The sequence below is a fragment of the Triturus cristatus genome, chromosome 1_1 (genome assembly GCF_964204655.1).
Source record: "Triturus cristatus chromosome 1_1, aTriCri1.1, whole genome shotgun sequence".
NCBI lineage: Eukaryota > Metazoa > Chordata > Amphibia > Caudata > Salamandridae > Triturus > Triturus cristatus.
This window is the reverse complement of record NC_140579.1, coordinates 630,880,194-630,900,675: the sequence shown is the minus strand read 5'-3', so window position 1 is coordinate 630,900,675 and position 20,482 is coordinate 630,880,194. Positions and strand designations below refer to the sequence as shown.

General features: G+C 48.5%; 1 protein-coding gene across 2 annotated transcripts in view; it reads right to left on the bottom strand.

Moving 5' to 3' along the window:
• The window catches only part of EFS (embryonal Fyn-associated substrate), a 403,051-nt gene extending 384,314 nt beyond the window's left edge, over positions 1-18,737 (bottom strand). Inside the window, exon 1 of one of the 2 annotated variants that reach the window (XM_085646256.1) lies at positions 17,839-18,737. In XM_085646256.1, the coding sequence (XP_085502382.1) occupies positions 17,839-17,844 (6 nt within the window). In that variant the 5' untranslated portion in view covers positions 17,845-18,737. The remainder of the gene's footprint in view (positions 1-17,838) is intronic. The other variant, XM_085646257.1, reaches the window with a different exon arrangement.
• Between the last annotated feature and the right edge of the window lie 1,745 nt (positions 18,738-20,482).

Below are 20,482 nucleotides of genomic sequence, written 5' to 3'. Positions count from 1 at the left end.
TGCTGCATAACAAAGGAAGAGTGGGAATCACATTTTAAACAATTGTATAGTTGTGTGGTGACTGAAAATGTTAACTTGCTCCCTGGCAATAGTGGTGGAACCATCACGTTTGATAGAGGCGAGGTTATGGAGGGCATAGAGGGACTCACAGCCAGGAAAGCTCCTGGCCCTGATGGGATCCCACCAGACTTATACAAGTCTGAACCTAGCTTTTGGGCACCCATTTTAGAGTCGGTCTTTAACGCAGCTGCTGAAATTGGCTGTCCCCTATCATGGGGAGTCTCAACGATTGTCCCTGTTTTTAAGAAGGGGGATAGGGGCAGTCCTCTTTGTTACAGGCCAATTTCATTAATAGACACTATGGTGAAAGTAGTGGGGAGAATTCTGCTGCAGAGATTGTCAAACTGGGCGTTGGAAAATAACATCATGTCCATCTCCCAGTATGGCTTCTGCAGTGGACGTTCTACTATAACCCAGTACCTTAATCTTTTCTTAATACTAAGTAAATACACTGTTGTTCAGAAGGGCACTGTCCATCTCGCCTTCATGGATCTGTCATCAGCCTTCGATTGTGTCAACAGGGGAAGGCTGTGGTAGTCCATGAGGGAGAAGGGTGTGGACAGTGGGATTGTTAATTTTCTGGTAGACCTACACAGTAACACTAGTGCAAATGTTAGGTATTCGTCGGATCTGTGTACCACTGGAAACTTTGATATCAAGAAGGGTGTGCGCCAAGGTTGTATTCTCGCCCCCTTCCTTTTTAATTTGTATATTAATGAGTTAGATACCGTTTTGCAGAAGGTACAGGCCGACTGTCCTAGAGTTGGTAGGCGGGGTATTCCTGTTCTTTTATATGCAGATGATGCGGTTTTAATCTCTAGAACCGAGAAGGGTCTCCAAGCTTTATTAAATGCTTTTAAATCGTTCATGACAGAAAGAGACCTAATGGTCAACAATTCTAAATCATTTATTATGCAAGTTGGCCTACAGCCAAGAAGGAACTTTGTATTTAAATTGGATGATGTATCTATCCCCATTTCGAAATCGTTCTCGTATCTCGGGGTCCTATTTGATATCAAACTAAGTTGGGGCCCCCACCTGGCCAAAAAGAAAGGGGAACTGGCAAGGGTTAACGCTACCATTTTTAACTTTGCATCGAAATTGGGGAAGAAGCCCAACAATGCCATGATGAAACTCTACAATGCAAAATCAGTGGCAACTGCTGTTTATGGCAGTGAATTATGGGGCTATGTGGCTGGAGAACAGCTACAGGTGGCTGAAAACGCCTTTATGAAGCGTCTTCTATGTGCTCCAATTGGTACATCTAATTTGGCAGTACATGAAGAATTGGGGGCACAATATTTGTGACATTTTTTCCCTGCGCCCTTTGACCTGCTGGGTAAAACTGGCTGAACCAGGACATTCCATTAACCCACTTGATTGTGAGAGATCTTGTGTCCCATGATAAGGCAATGTGCACCCCCTGGTAAAAATATCTGAAATCCTGTTTCTCTCGACTTGGCTGTCTGGAGTTGTTTGAAAATCCAAGCGGGGTTGTAAAAGGGGATGTGGAGGCAATTAAGCGTGCTTTTTATATGGGGAGAAAGGTTCAATGAGAAGGAGAGGAGCTCCTGAAACCCAGTATCAGGAAATATGTCATGTTAAAAACATGCGAGACAATGGAGCCATACCTGACGGGCTCATTTAGCTCCCACGAGAAGTTCCTGCTGACAAGGTTCAGGTTAAATATCTTTCATCATCTGTTAATTAGACCTAAAACAGATATTTTTAACAAGGCTGCAGCTCCCTGTGGCTGCGACGGAAAGTCTCCACAGGACATGCTGCATTTTATATTTTTATGTAAATTTTATGAATACCCGCGCAAACGCTATCTGGTTGCGCTTTTAAAGAAACTTAATTTTAACCAGATCAGACCAGCACTAATGTATTTACAACTTTTGTACAGTGACAGTGTTCTCCATGTAACTGAATTCTTAAAACTGTCTGTTAAATTGAGAACCTGTATGGACCAATGAGGTTGCCTCCTTACTGTTTGATTGCCTCATCTACCTCAGGATCCTATTATATGGACTATACTAGACTTTGCGCTATTTGCACTTTACTGATTATGAATTCATTGTACGGTATTGGTGAAATCCTTTTAACATTTGTTTTTAACTGTGATGTTTATATGTATACTTTTATGGTTTGAATGAAAACCGAAATAACGTTGCGATTGATTGATTGACTGAGGTCAGGCGGCTATAGTAAGGGTTCAAGTGTGCAGGGAGCACACCTGAGGTCAGGTGCCTAGAGCATGGGTTCAAGTGGGCAAGCAGCGGGCCTGAGATCAGGTGGCTATAGGAAGGGTTCAAGTGTTCAGGTAGTGCGCCTGCAATCAGTTTCCATTGAGTTGAAGGACAGCCAGCCTGTTTGCACTCGTCCACATGTTAATGACGGGTATACAATCCATAAATCATTGCAGATTATGGATTTAAGAGGACAAAACATTCACGGACAGTGAACCGTTATGAGGAACTTGGACGTAATCAGGTGCAATACGTAAAAGATTAAAAAGTATGATAAGTCACCAAGCAACAAAGCCAGGACACCAAGCGCATCACAAGTCAGTGGAACAAAATGCCTTGTAAACGTGTGGATGGGGTGGTAGGGTGTGACTACTAGTTAACAAGCAAAGTAAAAAGAGCTGCACGATTCCAGGACTCTGCCACTACTGCCTATAACTTCCTGGTGGTGAACCATGGTAGAATGATTCACCCTCAAATAAGACGAAGATATAACTTTGGCACGCCTTTGGTCTTACTTTATCCCTGGTTAAGACAATACTGGTTCGCTTCACCTGATCGAGTGTAACACTACCAGGAGAGACCGGAACAAAGTATTCCTTTCAGATAAATGCTGAAGTTGGATCATACGAAGCATTACCAGCATGTCCGCATAGCAGGACAAGTGGAAATGGTTTCAAAAGCAGACTGACAGTAGCATCCAAGGAAGGCTTGAGAACATTATTAAGATTCAATCGTGGAAATCCACTGAAAATACACAAGTTACGTGGCCAACCAACCAAGAGTGGGCAAACATTGAGTGCAGAACTAAACATTTGCTAATGGGGCCCAACTTGAAGGCAATTCAATCAATCTGGAGTATATACCCAAATGCTACTCACCCATGAGGGTCTCAAGGCGCTGCTTAAATCCCTTTGTTGCTGTAGCAAGTCTACCAGTCGAACTTGGAGATTTTAGGATTTTAGCTTGAGCCACAATTTTAAAAAAAGTAGCAGAAATGTTGTTGGATGCAGTGGGTGAGTTGAAGCTAATTTAAGGGAGACAAACTTTAGTGAGAGTCCTGAGATCTAAGCACTAACGGAAGACAGAAAACGAGAACAATAATTGTTACCATCGGTGGTAGGATACTGGTCAATGCAAAAGCAACTGTAGAACGATTCTATCCGCTATGAGGGATGTGAAGAATACAAAACTGTGTGTGGTCCTGTCCAAAACCAAATCTATCATATGCCACTTGGAGTGAGCAGGTCTTACGACTTACAGTTTAAAGTGTAAAAACAGTGGAATCTTCTGTAGAAGTTTTAGCTAGGGCAGAATCGGGATAACTTGCCCAAATGAGTAAACCTGCAAGGATAACTAAGCAATTAAGCTAAATTACCAATCCTCAAATTAAATCTAGAAAAGATTCAAGGTTGGTCATCAAAGTCACTGACGGAGTAACGAAACTGAATAGAATATGATCATGGACCAATTTTGGAACAATATACAGTGTATAAAAAAAAAATCACAACCAAAAGGAATTTGTTAGAGGTTTTAGATCACCATTAAACTGGTATCAATTCCTGAAGGCTGGTACCCAAGGATAGGGATGACAAATTAAGGGAATGATGGTCGTGGCTAAATGCCTGTGATCATTCAACAATAACCACGGATTTACCCCAAATCAACACAATGTAGGGACATTTTTAGGTCTCGGCCTGATGTAAGCAGCGCATGCGGTGCTCTCGTCATATGAGGCTTCTTGGAATCGATACGATTCCAGAAGCCTCGTCCCAGCTCTGCCTTCAGTTTTGATTCGTGTGCATCGTTTGGCGTCACAAATTATGCCAAAGGCAGTGCAACGATTGCACTGAAGGCATGTCAATCGCTGCTTGTTGCCACCCTGTCTCCTTTGATCCACGCCCAGCGGGATTGGATCTCTTACTGGCGGCGGGAGACAGTGTCTCCTAAATAGCCGCTACACACTTTTTTGTTAGCATTCGCCTTTGGCAAAGGCAGCCGCGTGTTTATTTTTGCATCGCGCTTTCACTTAAAGTGAAAGAGCGATGCAATTATAAACAACCGGCTGCCTTTGCCAAAGCCGAGAGCTTGCTTTTTCTCTTTTTTTTGTGATTTCTTATAATCATTCTTTTCTGTTGCATTTTGTCTTTCTATGAATTTTGTTTAATTACTACTTTAATTATCACTATTTTATTTTCCCCTTTATTATTCTTGCAAACTCTCTACACAGGCAGGTGTGCACGCATAATAGCTTATTAGGATAGGAATTTTGAAGTGGAGTCTGGAACCATAATCCTATTTTTAGCGATAAACTCTTCTGAAGTTAGAGAAGCGTATCATTTGACTAGGAGTACGAATGGTGCCACCTTGTGGCCATTTTTGGAAAATATGCTGTAATCAACTAGTCGGATTTAAACGATATTAGTGCTGTGTGCGTGGAGGTTATGTCATTATAAAGTAAGCACTACAAAAGCAGTGCCAGTGCTTACTACACGGGCGAGGAAACACTTGGTTCACATTCATGAAACCAGGACACTCCATTCTCTACATGCGGAAAAACACTATAGCAGTAAGCGAGGAGCAGTTTAGGCTAAAATGCCTTTATGACATTAAAGAAAACACAACAGTGATGGGTGGTTCACTTTTAATTTCTCTGAACCACAATCCAAAGGCAGAAAGCAGCCATATGTAAATTTCTATCTATCTTCTATCATCTATCAGACAGACCCATGTCCGCAGGCGCAGTATTTCCTCCTTGAAAGTTTGCACATAAATTATTTTTATAACCCAATTAAGGTAGAAAGTTGGTATTTGAGTCAATCAAATGCTATATGTTACTATATCTTAAAGGCGTATTCGCTCGAACGAAAGCATTAGTGATTGGAAAGACAGTTTAAAAGTGAATAATAGAAAATGTATGTTTCAGAGATTATGTAAATTGCACTAATGTGCATTTTTTCAGTGGCATCAATATGTCATCAAAACCACCACAATATACTTGTGTCTCTAGTCTGCCAGGCTGCCACCCACCTTGCAGTTTTTGGCTGCCTGTACATCCATCCATCCAAGTGTTAGGCTGTCTGTGTACCGACCCGTCCACGGCTCTGGCTGGCAGTACACCCACCATCTATGGATCTGACTGTCAACAGTACTCTACACTGAGGCATCCATGGCTCTGACTTTCTGTACACCCATCCATGTATCCTTTACTCTCTTGCCGTATTTGCGTCTCTCACCTTTCATCTGTCTCTTAGGGTCGAACCAAGGCTCGTGTGTGGCTTGGTGTCAGATTGTTTCTGAAATAGAGACGTGAATTACAGCTCCATGTACGCGCCATGTACACCGCCTTCCTGATTCTGACGTGAAATTACTACTTATCAATGCCACGTGACTCCACAAGAACACACTGTGCTGGAAATATTTGTATGCAAAGTGTTGTCCATGACACGATTCCCGCCGACGGACATAGCTGGGCGCTGTGACCTTTGCAACAACACACAGGCCTCGTCTTTAATTCATCTTGTGTATTTAGTGCTGCGCTTGATGAAACGGCCAATCGGATTCGGGCCTGTTCCAGTAATTAAAGGTGTTCCAGAGAGCAGGATTCGCCACTGAGACAAGTCACTCAGTGGCCCTGTCCACAACCTTGCAGACACGTCCGCCACACTACACAAGGTGAGATACACATTGTGTACACATCGGATCGTAGCCCCACCCCCCCATGAACATACCAAAACTCGATGAAAAGGATGTTCAACCGTCCATCAACCTGTCCACCCAACCCACCCATTTATCAGTCAAAGCGCCCATCAACTGTTATGTGTCTGCCTATCCGTCGATCCGTCCATTCTTCTGTTCATCCATAAGTTTATGTATCTATCCTCCATTTAGTAAATTTATCCATCCTGCACCCCCTACCAACTTACTAAAGCATCGAGAAGCCGTCCTGCCCACTCAGGCTACCCAACCACCATATGGCTGCCCCAAAATAGATTTATCCAACCATTCATCCATCAGTGTGTGCACTCGTTCACCCAATCCACTCAACAATCCATCCTTCCATCCAACCATGGGCTCACAATGGTTCTCAGCCCGTGTGTGCGCGCGAGAGAAGCAGCGTGATTAAAATTGCAATAGGTCTCGCCTTTCATTAAGTTAAAGCCATTTGCTTTGCTATACAATACCATTAGCAAACCAAATGGCTTTAACTTAATCAAAGGCAAGACCTATTGCATTTTCAATGCTGGTTTTATTTTAAAATCGTGATGCAGCCACTCCATGAGTCAATGATTTTGGCCACAGAAGCGGAGTCAGGGCTTAGAGACTGATAATCTAAGACCGGTAATCGAAGAGAAATACAATTTCCTATGGAACACCTCTTCTGTCAAAGCCACTGTGAAGCACCTACCTATAACCCCACATTAGCATAAAAGAAGAGGTGCCCAGTTTAAGCTCATTAGCCCAAAGCAAGTCAGCTTTTTGACTAAAGATCCCATAGTGCGACAGTTCTCAGACTATAAACAGGCGTGATTTTAGCCCTCCGTGCCATGGTGTCCAGTAGGGTAACCTTGGTTCCCTGACTAGATAACAGGCCTGCTCTGTTCCTCGCCACAGCACATAAAACAAGATGTGGTCTAGTTTTAGTTCTCCCACTCTACTGCATGAAGGGATTTTCAAGCATATAAATAGTTTCAATCTATCAGTCCGTTCATGGCGGAACTTACTAACTACCAGGCCTGGATGTTAGCTCCTTGCCCAAATGCAGGATAGGAGTTTTTCCATATGTACCTCATCACCCCAGTTAGTACACGATGGGAGTTCCCCATCAGTGGTCTGTGGTATGGCTCGTAAGTCCTCGCCCCCAGGCATAGTTAGATTTTTTCCCCAGACCCAATGCATGAAGGGATTTCTCCATCTTATGTATGTTCCTCATCTCAATTCATGATGGAGTGCTCCGTGTTCATCTCCTTGACCCAGTGCATTGTCACTTGACCAGCACATTACTGCCACTAGCTACACGGCCTCAAGGGTCAGAGGTGGACAGGTGTGGGCATTGCCGAGAAAGGGGTTGGTAATTGGTGTGGCTAGAAAAGAGTGCAACATGTTGCTTGGCTAACATCAGGGGATGCGAGTCAGTTGTAAGGTAGAGAAAATAATAGCATAGCATAAATGGTGTAGAGGCCATCTTAGAGTAGCAATTAGAGGCAATCCGCGTGGGATTCTTGTGTGATGTGTGTGCGAGGGCCAGACATTTCCTCAGATCGTGGCACAGAGCTTGGTGTGTTCAGAAGGTGGTGTGCGGCTTGGCAGGGTTTGGAAAGCTTTATGGAGGCTAGATGCACGAGTGTGCAGCATGATGGAAGAGGGGCTATGCGTACATGTAGGTGCATGGGCGAGGCCAGAAGTGTATTCTGACCACTGTGCAGCAAGACAGAGGTGCAGCTAAGAGGAGGTCAGGCGAATTCAAATACATACCATTAGTTAACAAGAGGTCAAGAGTACTTGGCTAAGGGCTTGACAATGGGTTTCACCAGGCTCGTCTAAAGACGTCACAGGGGGGGGGGGATGAAGCTAGTGAGGGGAGAGGCTGGTGCAGACTTAGAAGAAGCAGACAATCACTGGTGACTGCTATGTAGCAACCAGGTGCAAAGGGAGGTGGTTCACCGGGTGCACAGACCTAATGATTAGTTCCTCCATGCAGAGTTTGAGGGGGGGGAACTCTAAGCTTGGCTTTCGTTAGCATGTCCCCGTGCCAAATGGGATATACCACCCTATGGAGGGGTCTAGTTTTCTCCTTCTGGTTCCATTCATGACGAGGTTGACTCATCTGTGTAGGAGTCCGACTTTCTCTTCGCCACAAAGCATGATGGGACTTCTGTTCTGTATACACAAACCTGATGTTTATCTCCTCATAGGAGTTATTTCTAGAGCGCCTGGCCACAGTTTTCAGCCCTTTCTTCACACGCATGCCTGGACTTTTTGTTCTTGTCCAGTGCAATGGTGAGTCTCCCACCCTACACAGCACCGGGGTCTGGTCTTCATCTCTTGATGAGGCATAATTGGTATCCCCCACACCATTTAAAAGCTTCAACACAATAAACATTTTAATTTCCAGACATTTTGGGTACTAGCCTGATAATTCCTTGTCCGAGTCTTCAACATGGTTAATAAATGTAAATTGACAGCTATGATCAAGGAATAGGTTTCACCTCCTCGAAGCAACCCTCGATAGGGTCTACCAGTCTTTGACGAGGGCGGCGTTAATGTACACGATTCACCACCCACTGCATTGTGCTAGTTTCCATCCTGCATTCTTCTGATTTTACATTGCGTTGCCACGTTGCTGGATGCACAGGGAGTCCATTTGATCACTTAATGCAATTTAACAGGTACAGTCTACGTTTGCTTCCAATGAACCAACAAGCTTCAATAAACACAGATACAAATGATGTGTACAAAGTGAAATTCAGCTTAGGAAACATGATGTCTTCGGGACATGTAGTAGGGAGGCCATAGCAATACGCCTTCATCCCCGTACTGCACGATGCTATTTCTATGCACGCATATATTAACTTAATACATGATTGCATGAAAGGTTTCCACCAATTCTTCAGTGTATATGTATGTATGTGGTATTTCAATAGCGCAAACCTAGCCAAAAGGCAGCAGCAGAGCAGTAGGTGAAAAGATTTCACAGGTTTTCAGAGGCTACGGTTCCGTTTGCACTGAGAAGTGGCCTCACAAAACTAGACCTGGAGTTTGTTTAGTACATTAGAGAACAAACAGTGCCTCCGCCAGCAGCAAACTGCCCAACGGTGGTGTTTATTCAACCCTTCCACAAGCCCAGGAGGCAAGTAGTTGGGTATATGTGGGTGTGAGAAGTTGGCCTGGTATATGCTGTCCACTAGTTATAGTGGGCACCCTGTACCAGTCCAAACAACCCCTTATTGATCACACTGTGGGAGGGTTGGGTGGGGATAAAGGAAGATGGCGCTCAGGCGTGTGCACTGTACATATGCTTCGTAGTCGGATAAAAGAGGTGCTGCCAGGTCAGGGGTACCAACCCAAGAAAAGACCCCTGCAAACAAGTGGGTCAGACCCACTATAGTAAACAAAAGATTAGGTCCTGCGCACACATTCAAGGATACCACTTTAGATAGTGTCTGGTATAGGAATGAAAAAAGGTTCAGAATCCGTAGGATTTTGGAACAATGATGGTTGACATCAGCAGAAATAGTGAAAAGTATTCTTTATATATGTCAATATCTGACCAATACAGGATATACAGTACATCAACCGACACGTGTTTCGTCACACCGTGTAAAGATATGACTCTTCAGGGCTGTTGACGCAAAGTGCGTGAATGTGGAGATCTTAGTAGGTATGAGAAGTGTAAGGGTGCGGTATCGTGGGACCGACCACCCTGCGTGGAAAAGTTGGGAGGCGGAGTACACCTGCCACTTGGGTAACCGGCTGAAAGCTCGGGTGAGTAGAGGCCCGTATCCTCTACTCACCCGAGCTTTCAGTCGGTTACCCAAGTGGCAGGTGTACTCCGCCTCCCAACTTTTCCACGCAGGGTGGTCGGTCCCACGATACCGCACCCTTACACTTCTCATACCTACTAAGATCTCCACATTCACGCACTTTGCGTCAACAGCCCTGAAGAGTCATATCTTTACACGGTGTGACGAAACACGTGTCGGTTGATGTACTGTATATCCTGTATTGGTCAGATATTGACATATATAAAGAATACTTTTCACTATTTCTGCTGAGGTCAACCTTCATTGTTCCAAAATCCTACGGATTCTGAACCTTTTTTCATTCCTACACCAGACACTATCTAAAGTGGTATCCTTGAATGTGTGCGCAGGACCTAATCTTTTGTTAACCCCTTATTGATGATAGGTTAAAGACAACCTTTATTGAAGGCTATCCTAGTGGTAGCTATGGAGAGCAGCCTTCAGGCTAAGTCTTGAAGGAATGTAAAGCAGCTTGTTTTAGCAGTCTATAAGCTCTTGAATGGCTAAATGAAAGGCAACCACACCAGGTATATATATAAAATAAATGTATTTATTTCTAAACACACCCTCTTAGTCTCTTTATGAGGCTAGAGGTCAAAATACGTAAGTTACACTTCAAATAGTACAGTAAAATAGCACAAATTCACGTCAGGCCCTAGGGGCGAGCCAAACCATATACCAAAATAGTGGTAGAAGAACCACGGCTTAACTAGACAAAGGCCTAGAGCCTGTAGAATCGCTGGGACCCCAAGGAACCACCCAAGGTAGTGACACAGAGGACCCATGGGGGCCGTGTGCAGTGAGAGAACACAGCTGCGAGCTCCCATTAGCTTCTATGGGGAAAGTTGCGGTTAGATTTTTAAAGATTAGGGACACTTAGAAATTAGTCAGGACCAAACCCTTTGGGACTTAGGAAGTTCTAGGGTCAACACCCACGGGAGCACCGGAGTACTCGTGTTACCTCACCCAGGGAAGCCGGGTGCATAGGTGTCAAATGGTGTCGGGCAACGTCTTCGATTTCAATGGGAGCTGGCAAAGAAGTGCTGCTGCTGGGAAGATGCGAAGTGTCCGAAGAGATCCATGCCTAGATCGAATCCGAGAAGAACCTGAAAGCAGAGGGGACAGAGTGTGTCACTAGCCAGTGACCAGGATGACAATAGGCAGATCCCCACCGATGTCGGGTGAAGAAGGTGAAGCTTGACTCTTCAGCCACGAGGACCAGGAGGCGTCGAAGACGACCAGGAGCTGGATTCGAGCTGTCCCACAAAGGATGTCGAGTGCTGTAGCGTCAGTGCCCGGATTGGACACAACAAGCCTTGACAACAGCAACCCACGCAGGAAGGAGAAAGATGCTTCGGTGCAGACCCACAAGGTCAGAGGGACTCACCACTTGGTGGGGAGTCAGGGCACGTCTGGAGCAACCAGGGAAGCCCAAGGAAAATCAAAGTTGCCTTCTCAGGGACCCACCAGTCGACGGACCAGAGATCGCGAAGGAGCCTCGAGAGGAAACACAAAATGGCGGCCCACGGGTCACTCGGGGTGACTAGGCCGACAATCTTTTCTGGATTCTTTGCTCGAGGTGGGGGCTAAAAGTAACCCAAGCACGACTTCAAGAGACGTCGAGAAGTCAATGCACTTGCAAAAGTGCACGGTGACCAAGAGTTCCGATTCCACGCTACTCACAAGGGCTCCGGGTCTCAGCTTTGTTGGGGACTCGGGTCGGCCTCCGAGACGTCTGGAAATCCTCTTCCTGGGCTGCAAATACTTCGGAGTCCGGCGGGAGCTTCGGAGATGCAGACCCGCAAAATGCTTCGTTGGTGCCTGCCAAGCAGGGGAGTCACTCCTAGACCTCAAGGGAGAATTCTTTAGTCCTCTAGTCTTTAATAGAGCGAAGTTCCAGGTTTCAGCTTCAGAGTTTCGTCCAGTGGTATCTAAAATTCTGGTTACAGAGGTTCCTTACTTATACCTAAGGAAGAAGTTGGACTAACTCTGGGGACCCACCTATGGGAAGGTTTGGAAAGAGGGGTGGCTACACCAATTTCCTTTGTCCAGTTTCGCGCCAGAGCAGGGGCTGGAAGCCCCTGAACTGGTTTGAGCTGGACTATGCACAGGGACACCAAATGTGCCATCAGTGGAGGACTTCAAAGCACTCTGAGAGTGCTCCCACCCAGCCCCAATACACATAAGCCTGTCTGGGAAGTGGTTACACCTCCCTGTGACAGGAAACCTATTGTCCAGGCCTCCCCTGCCGGAGTTTCGGTCAGCAGCAGGAGGCCAGACCCATGTCTGTGGCTGCAGCATCCATTTTGTGATGTCAGGGCTCTGTTAAGTTTCTACCAGGTATACCAGTACTGCCATGTCTCTCCCTCTAGAAGGGTGGGATCATATTCTCGCATAAGGAACTGATGTGAGGGTATGATTCCAAGGTGTTTGACACCAAACACGACATGTTTCCGTGGAGCCAGTCCAAAGTTAGCATTAACCGTTTAAGATATAATGCACTGGTCAGGCTGCACCACTGACAACCCCGGAGAAGAGATTCCGAAGGCTGCAGAGGGACTCAGCTCATGCCTGGACACCCTCTCACATATAACCAAGCACCCTGCCTTCAGGATTGATAAGGCCTGCCATAGGGGTGACTGATAGGTTACTATGTGCAGTGATAGGTGAGGTATAGTGAACCTATACCTCAGTAAGGGGTGCATCCACCACCTTACCCAGGCTGCAGTAGTAGACCTGTGGTGTCATTTTGACGGGCTTTCCAGGGGTGGCACAATACATGCTTCAGCCTCTGGTAGGCCTCTGGTGTACCTATGCCCTGGGTACATAGTGTACCATATACTAGGGACTCACAAGGGTACCCCAGAATTCAATCTGGAGTGTACCTAAAGAACATGCAATCAATTTAGAGAGGAAGCAGCTAGGCTGGGGTCCTGAATAGCAGGGCGCGAGCCAGACTAAAGTCGAAAAACAGTGAAACACCAGCAAAAAGTGGGGGTAACGGTTAGAAATGGGATCTCTGGTTGGTTAAGGCTTGCGCCAAAGCCAGGCAGAAACCACCCCTCTAGTCAGAGCAAGGGAGTTACACGCCAAAGATAACCTCTTCTAACCCCCTTGGTAGCTTGGCACGAGCAGTCACGCTTATCCCGGAGGCAATGTGTAAAGCGTTTGCGCACGCACACAGCAACAACACCCCAGGCACCCCACAAAAGGTACTCCACACAAGGTTATATATAAAAATAGCCTTTGTATTATAATAAACACATTAGATCATAATCACATAATATACACTGTGCCAACTGGCACTAGGCAATATTCACAGGGGACTATTTACACATGACAGGGCCAATGGGGCCACTGTCAAAACCATCAAAAATCACCAATTTGTAAATGTAGCACAAATAGTAAATGTAGCGCACAACAAGTCACTACTGGTTAAGTCAGTGTTAGACCTGGCCCCTTGGCGTGAGTCTCCCTTCCTCTTTTTGTCGCTGTGCCTCATGTGTTTTTATGGTGTTGGCCGCTCAGCGCGCTGTGCTGCTGCCAACCAGTGTCGCGGTGCGAGTGCTCCCTATGTAAATTGTATATGTTGGTTGGATTCCATGATTGGATTGTTTGATTTACTGTCAGACCCCAGTAAAATGCGCCGGGGGCGCCAGGGCATGTAAATGCGAACAACGCTGGTGGGCTTGCAGCACTGGTTGTGCCACCCACAGAAGCGGCCGGTAAAATATGTCTGAGGTCTGCCATCGCAGAACCTGCGTGCAGTCTGGTACTGACATGCTGACCGGCAAGTGCCCACACTTGCCAGTCCCTAAAACCTTCCCTTAGCTGCATGTTAGTCACCCCTCTGGTAGGCCCACGGGCAGGGTGCGTTGTAAGCCTAAGGTAGGGCAAGCCCGGATGCGTGGCATGTCCTAGTAGTGAATTACCGCCATCTTGTTGTTCACTACTGCAAGGCTACCCTGTTCTCATAGGCCAGTATGGGCGGCCTGGATTATTACACCCTATGATCCTAACCGACCCAGGGAACATGGTAGAAGATCGAGTTTAGTATGCCTGAACTCGGAATAATAAGGTACATCTTTTCGCAAGGTTTATTTTAATATTCCGGGTTTGCAAATGCCGCTTTTAGAAAGTTGGCCTTTGCTTGCCTAAACCTTTCAGCCGCCTCTGCGTGATGTGTATCTGATGTCTGGCTGGTATGAGTGACAGGGCTGGGGGAACCCAGATGGGCAGGGCTAGGTAGCCTGGTAATGAATAGGACGATCGACAGGTAGATGGGTGGGAGGAGTGCTCCTAGGCTCTGAATAGGACAGTGCTCTGCTACCTCAATGCCGGCTCCGCCCCCTGTGGAGCGTCTGATGACTCTGCCCTGCACTCTGAAAGAAGAAGCCTGCATCGCGTAAACAAAGTGCTCAGAAACCGGACTGAACTAGGCAAGGGCCCCCCTGGCCTGGGAGAACAAAAGATTTGCTGTATAAATGGAGGAGCCCTGCTCCTGAGAAACTAGATCCGCTTTTGACCAAGAAGAATCTCTGCCTGAGGAGGAGGCACCGGGAAAGCTGTAGGAGGAAGACTGCCCCTATCCTGGGGGATTGGCCTGCAGTGGTGACCTTGCTGCCAAAGGAGAGAAGAGAAACTGTTGCTGAAAACTTTACTTTACTTTTACTTTCAAGACTTGTGCTTTTCCAAAACGATCTCCAAGGGCTTGGAACTGAGCTTGCCCCCTGAACTGAGCCCCAGGACCATTGGGCTCTACCTGATCTTCACTCGCCTGCTGCTGGACTGTGGTGTCCTTTCCCTCGCCGGAGCTGTGACCCTCGTGCCCCAGTCCCTCCTTGAGCCGTGACCAGGACTGCTTAGCCGCCCCCGCCTTGGGAAGAGCCTCGCTTGATCGGAGCCGCTCCCCCTACGCTGTGCTGGGCTGCCCCGTCACCTCGCTCGTTGGAGGCTCGCTGTGCACCTTCACCCTCCCGCCGGAATCGGCGTTTGTGAGCATCTCCAAGCCTCGGACGGCCCGGACGTATCTGCGTGCCCGGCTGCCCCGCTTTGTTCACCCGCCACCTGCAACACCCCGCTCTTGTCGTGAGCCTGAAGATCAGACCCCCATCGTGAAGTGTGGGAGCCTCGGACGCCGCCTCGCCCTTCTGTCGAAGGGCCGCTGAAATCCCGCACCCGCCTTTGCGTCAAGAAACAAGGTACTGTACTCACGAACTCGACCGCGAGCTCGCATCGGATCCAGGGTCCGCAACGTTCTTATTTCCCTGTCATCTGCTGTGTGCTTCCTGGGCGCTGCCTCAGCCCAAAGTGCGCTGAGGCCTACAGTTACCTTGTGCCCGCCTAAAGAACTTTCCGTAAAACAAAGAGAACTTTACCGTATTTCCAAGAATTGTGGCCCCATCAGTTCAACGTTACTGGGCCTTGTATTTGAATCTGCTGAATCTACATAAAAGCTTATTTTTATATACTTCCTGATTGGTGTCCGTTTGTGGTGCATGCAAGGGGTTTACTGTATGTGTAATTGCATTTGCTTAACCGTGTACGCCTGAGACTTAGCCTAGACTGCTCGCGCCACGCACCTAGAGGGTGAGCAGGGGTTATTCTGGGGAGTCATCCTTCGCCCTGACAAGAAGTAAAGGGTCCCTGCTTGTTGTGGGTTCACACCTGCGTCAACCGGAGCCCCCTCATTTCTAACAGTCAGGAACTTAGCATGAGATCCTGCAATGTACAGAGGATGCATAAACCACTTTGTGCATGCATCACCTTAGGCATAAACTACATTAGCAACACACAATAGGCATTACGGTGGGCATCACAAGCATAAACACCTAGGAAATAATTGACATAAAAACAGTGTGCCCCAATCAGGGGCACACCGCACTGAAACTGGCCCCAGGCCAACTGGCCTCTCACCGGGGCTCAAATGCCCTTTATCCCGCAAAGTCAGGGCTGGCTCACAAAGAAGCAGAAGCAGAGTGCGCAAATGACCAGGCCTAAACGTGGCAGCTGCCCACTAATTGCTGGCCAGCTGTGAAAAATGAGTATGGGCAGCAGCGTGCCCTCTGAGACCCTCTCTGGGACTCTGAAACTGGAATGGCCCCAAGTGTTGCAGCTGCCTGCGTGCTCGCAGAGCAGCTGAAGATGGCTCAGGCACCACTGTACCCTGTGAGTCCCCCACTGGGACCCTAGAAACAAAGGCCAACGTTGGAGCGGCCCTCTGGCTGGTGGGGCCGCTCATGGCAGAAGCTCTGGCACCAACTGTGCCCTAAAAACGACAATTGCGGCCCCCGTCATTGGAGCAGCCCGCTCCCTTTGCGGGACTGCTCAGGCCCTGTGCCTTCACTGGCACGAACAGGCTGAGGGCGCCAAGAAATGTCCCCAAGCCACACGGGGACTTCGTGCACCAAATGCAGCCTCACCTGGGCTCCATTGTGCTCTCTACGGCCTCCTGCGGTGGCGTCTCGCTCCTTGGTTGCGGACTGCGCTTGGCTGGTATGCGGTGGGGGCAGACACCGGCACTGTGCCTCGAGCCCCCTCTGCTTCAATCTCAAAACTCCTGCAGGCGATTTCAGGCACCGGACCAGGACCGTGCAGGCGGGGTGGGCTCCAGCCTGACTTTAGCACTCGCGAGGCTCTCCCCAGCCTTCGGGAGCCCCGTGTGCCATCCGCCGTGCTGCCTCTCTCCCTTTCGGCCGGACGCGGTTTCCGTCTCGCGGCCCGCCCCCAGAAGGGTGCCTGACTTCCGGTTCAGCCTGGGTCACAGCGGTGAATTCCTTTTCGCAGGCAATACAGGGTAGGCTCCCGTTAAGCAAATAAGTCATAAGCGGGGTGGGCACCCGCCAACAAGCACCGCAATGCGGGGAGGGCACCCGCTTTAAGATAAAAGCAATCCCTGAAGGCAGCAATAACGCAGGGTGGGCACCCGCTTCCACTGGCAGCTCAGAGGAATCCCCACATAGGGATTCCCTCGATAATCCCCGCAGCAGCGCGCTGCACACCGCCAGCTCCTCCATAGGTCAATTTATAATAAAGCGCTCTTCCCAAAATAAAGGTAAGTAAAGCGCTCTTCCAGGCGCTAGGTTCAGGGGGTACAAGGCTGGGCTCAGGCAGGCCAGCACACAGGGCCCTCCAGCAGGGAGGCAGTCCCTTGTGGCGTTTCCTCCTGGAGCCCAGCAGCAGCAGCCCCAAGTGTCAGGACAAGCACAGCAGAGAGAACCTTCTCATGGGGTCACAGCCCCTTCTTTTATACACATTTTTCCTTTGTTCACCCAGCACAGGGCTGGGAGAAAACCAGATGCAACTGGTTTGGGGGAGCTTTGGAGCACTTTAGTTTGCTCAGCTCCTCTCTCCTTTGTTAGGTGGGGGCTAGGTGCTCAGACGCACCCCAGGGGCGGAGCCACCATTGTGGAGGGAAGGCACAGTCCTATTCAGGTCCCAGGTGAAACTCCTCTCTCCCATCTGCATGCAGATCTCTCTATTTACCACTGAGTTGACTCACCCTGGCTCCTGGAGTTCCCCACACCACCCAGCCCCTGTCAATCACAAGCCAGACATGCGCTCCACATCAGGCAGGCAGGAAAAATAGCACACAGAAATGCCAACTTCTAAAATTGGCACTTCTCCACCAATCACAATAAATCTTCGCACACCATTGCGCAGCATTTATTCTCACGAACTTTACACTGGGCCTCAGTGCTAGAGTGCCTAGAGGCCTAAAACCATTAACACTACATTGGGAAAAAAGGCTAGGATAAATGCAAAAAGTTTAGGGGTGAACCTGCCAAAAGGGCGAAGTCCAACTGTAACCATGTGAAGCAGATCCTACCCTCCTACAGTGGGTTTACAGGAAATGTATTTCAAATAACTTTCCACCTTCAGGGAATCCTCCTCCCTCCCAAAGATGTGTATATCAAGTAAATAAACAAAGCCCCGATTGGTGAAATATGCCACTCCCTGCAGCCTTCGTGAACCGACCAATTTTCAAAAAATTATGACAGTGCACTTACCGTCATGGCCCCGGGTCCTCAGCAGGGGGCGAGGGTGCAAACTGAATGTGGAGTCCTCAGCGTTCTGTGAGAGAGTTGCGCACGTCCGCCGGCCCCATCTTCTGACCACTCGTGGCTGACGAGGGGCACTCTTTATCGGGGTGACTCACAGCTCCAAACACCAAGGGCTTGGACTCACTCTCCTTCAGCCACTGTACACCACTTCAGAGCAGCTCACATACCCCTCTCCACCAGCAAGGGATTTGGGGCACTGGTCGCGCTAACCACTGTCTGCTGGCAGTCCCATACAGAAGAACGTCTCGATGTACACCAACTTTAGGTCTACGGTTACCCGAACCGTCTGAACAATGCCTCCCCCTTACTCGTTGTTTTCTTCTATTGGAGGGAGAAACAACTTAATAAAAATAAAAAAATCCAGAAAATCCGCAGCCGAACTTTGTGTCTGGAAACTGGGAGGAAGACAAAGAGGCGCCCCTCAGGAAGGCACCCTTACTGCCCACCCTGTGCAGGAGCCGCGAGTCCTTGAACCGGGTGGGAGGTGGAGGAGGGATGGATCCGGACTGGTCAGGATAGTCCCAGGCCAGACGACCTCTGTGAGTTGAAGAGGAGCTCTTGCGGCCTGGATCCGGTGTCGGGCGACTTCCGGCTAAACGCCGGCCAGGAATCCCCCGGGTCCGGACCGGGCAACCAAGGGCTCTCCTTCTCCACCAGCCTGGGGAGCTTTGATTTCAGCTGAGCTGGGACAGGAGTGAGGATGAGGAAGGGAAATAAAGGGAGCCAAGACGTGGGGGGAGGGTAGGCAGCGGTGGAGTGGACCATGCAGAGAGGGAAATTATATTTGCTGCGTGAGGAGGCCTGGTGTTGAATTTCAGCAGCAATGTCCCAGCTATCCTTCCACCTCCCTCCCTCCTCCTCTTTTCCTTCTACACTCCTCCTTCTCTCCAGTCCCTCCTACTTGTGATCAGGGTCCTAGCGTCCACAGTCACTACAACACGCGGAGAAGGCAGACATTAATGTTTTAGAAGGGGAAAAGTAAGGAATAGTGCAGGGTGTAGTGAGTGAGTCGGACACGTGGCCAGGGCACAGGGACTACGTCATACGTTGTAGAAACAAGTCTGCTGCGAGCGTTCCAGGTTGCAGTGAGAGTACCATTTTGGATGCATTGCTGGCAACTTAGCTGTCACGTGTTCCCCTCTGCCATTAAATTACACCTTTTTCCAGGTCTGGTTCTGTAGCTAAGAGCACATTCTGGGACTTATAGTTCTTTTCACATGAAGTCCTTGGATCCAAAAGTCTAAAGCTGCAAGCCTTGGTGGATTATTTAAAAGAAACCAGGCATGGTGACATTATCGTGACTGTGCTGAATGGATCAACTCAGTAGTTATGTAAGTGTGTCAGGCAGGCGTGGGCAATGACGAGTGCAGTGCGTGTCACACTTGGGAACGATGAACAGTGTAATGTGGAGGGCGAGTAGCAGAGTTCAGTGTCTGAAGCAGCGCACACTTTGCCATTTGTATTGCCTCTTATTGGACAGAGAGGTGGGGAGCACTGCATGGTTGTGCGAATGTGCCTATTTGGTGAAAAGTGTCCATTTCATGGTTACTCAGTGTGTTTTGAAAATCGGAGGAGGTGGTTGTTTAAGGTTCAGTTACTGAGTAAACGCTCACGTAGAACATAGCGGACCAACTGGTATGGTGGCAAGTTCTGGGCAGTCGCCAGGTCTTTAAGTGGGATGAAAAAACTTGGGGGGGGGGGGGGAGACTCTGAAATGTACGTGGTCGATGTAATTAAGGGCGTGGCTTAAAACGCATAAACGAAAAATCTATGCTTAGCATAATGTGCCGCCCTACTGGTATTTTGGTGCTTCTGTCATTGCATCCAGATTTATAATACAACAAGTAACATTACACCTACAACAAGCCATAAAGTCGATATAGGCAACCTACCCCCCCCCCCCCGCAAGAAGAACATAGCATGCACAGTGTGAGAAGTTGGCCTGGTATATGCTGTTCACTATTTAAAGTGGACACCTTGCACCAGTACAATTCGGCTCAGGGGCTACTGCCCCTGCTCTGGGGCGAAACTGCACAAAGGGAAGTGGGTGTAGCCACCCACTCCCCTGACCCTCCCATAGGTGGGGTCATAGAGCTAGTCTCTCCCTTCCTTCTAGTATAAGTAAGGGAACCCTTGCCATTGCAAACTAGATACCCCTGGACGACGCTCTGAAGACGAATCCTGGACCTTCGACGTTCCACAACCTCTGGAAGATGGAAGAATCTCCTTTGGAGTCAAGGAGTGACTCCCCTGCTTGGCAGGCACCAAATCTTGCAATCAACGGTCGAAAACTCCACCGCTCCCGCCGGAGCCCGAAGTCCCTGCAGCCCAGGAAGAGGATTTCCTGACTTCTCCAAGGCCATCGTGAGTCCCCAGCGACGCTGAGGCAAGTGGACCCCACGAGTGACGAGGAACCGCAATCCCTGGGTACCATGCACTATTTTCAAATGCAACCCCTTCACGACGTTCTACGAACCTGTGCTTTGGGCCACGTGTGGTCCACGCCTCTAGCAGGAATCCCTCTGAAGATCAGAGGCCAACCCCGTTCCGAGTGACCGTGGGCCCCTGTTGAGTGGATCCTCCTGAGGCG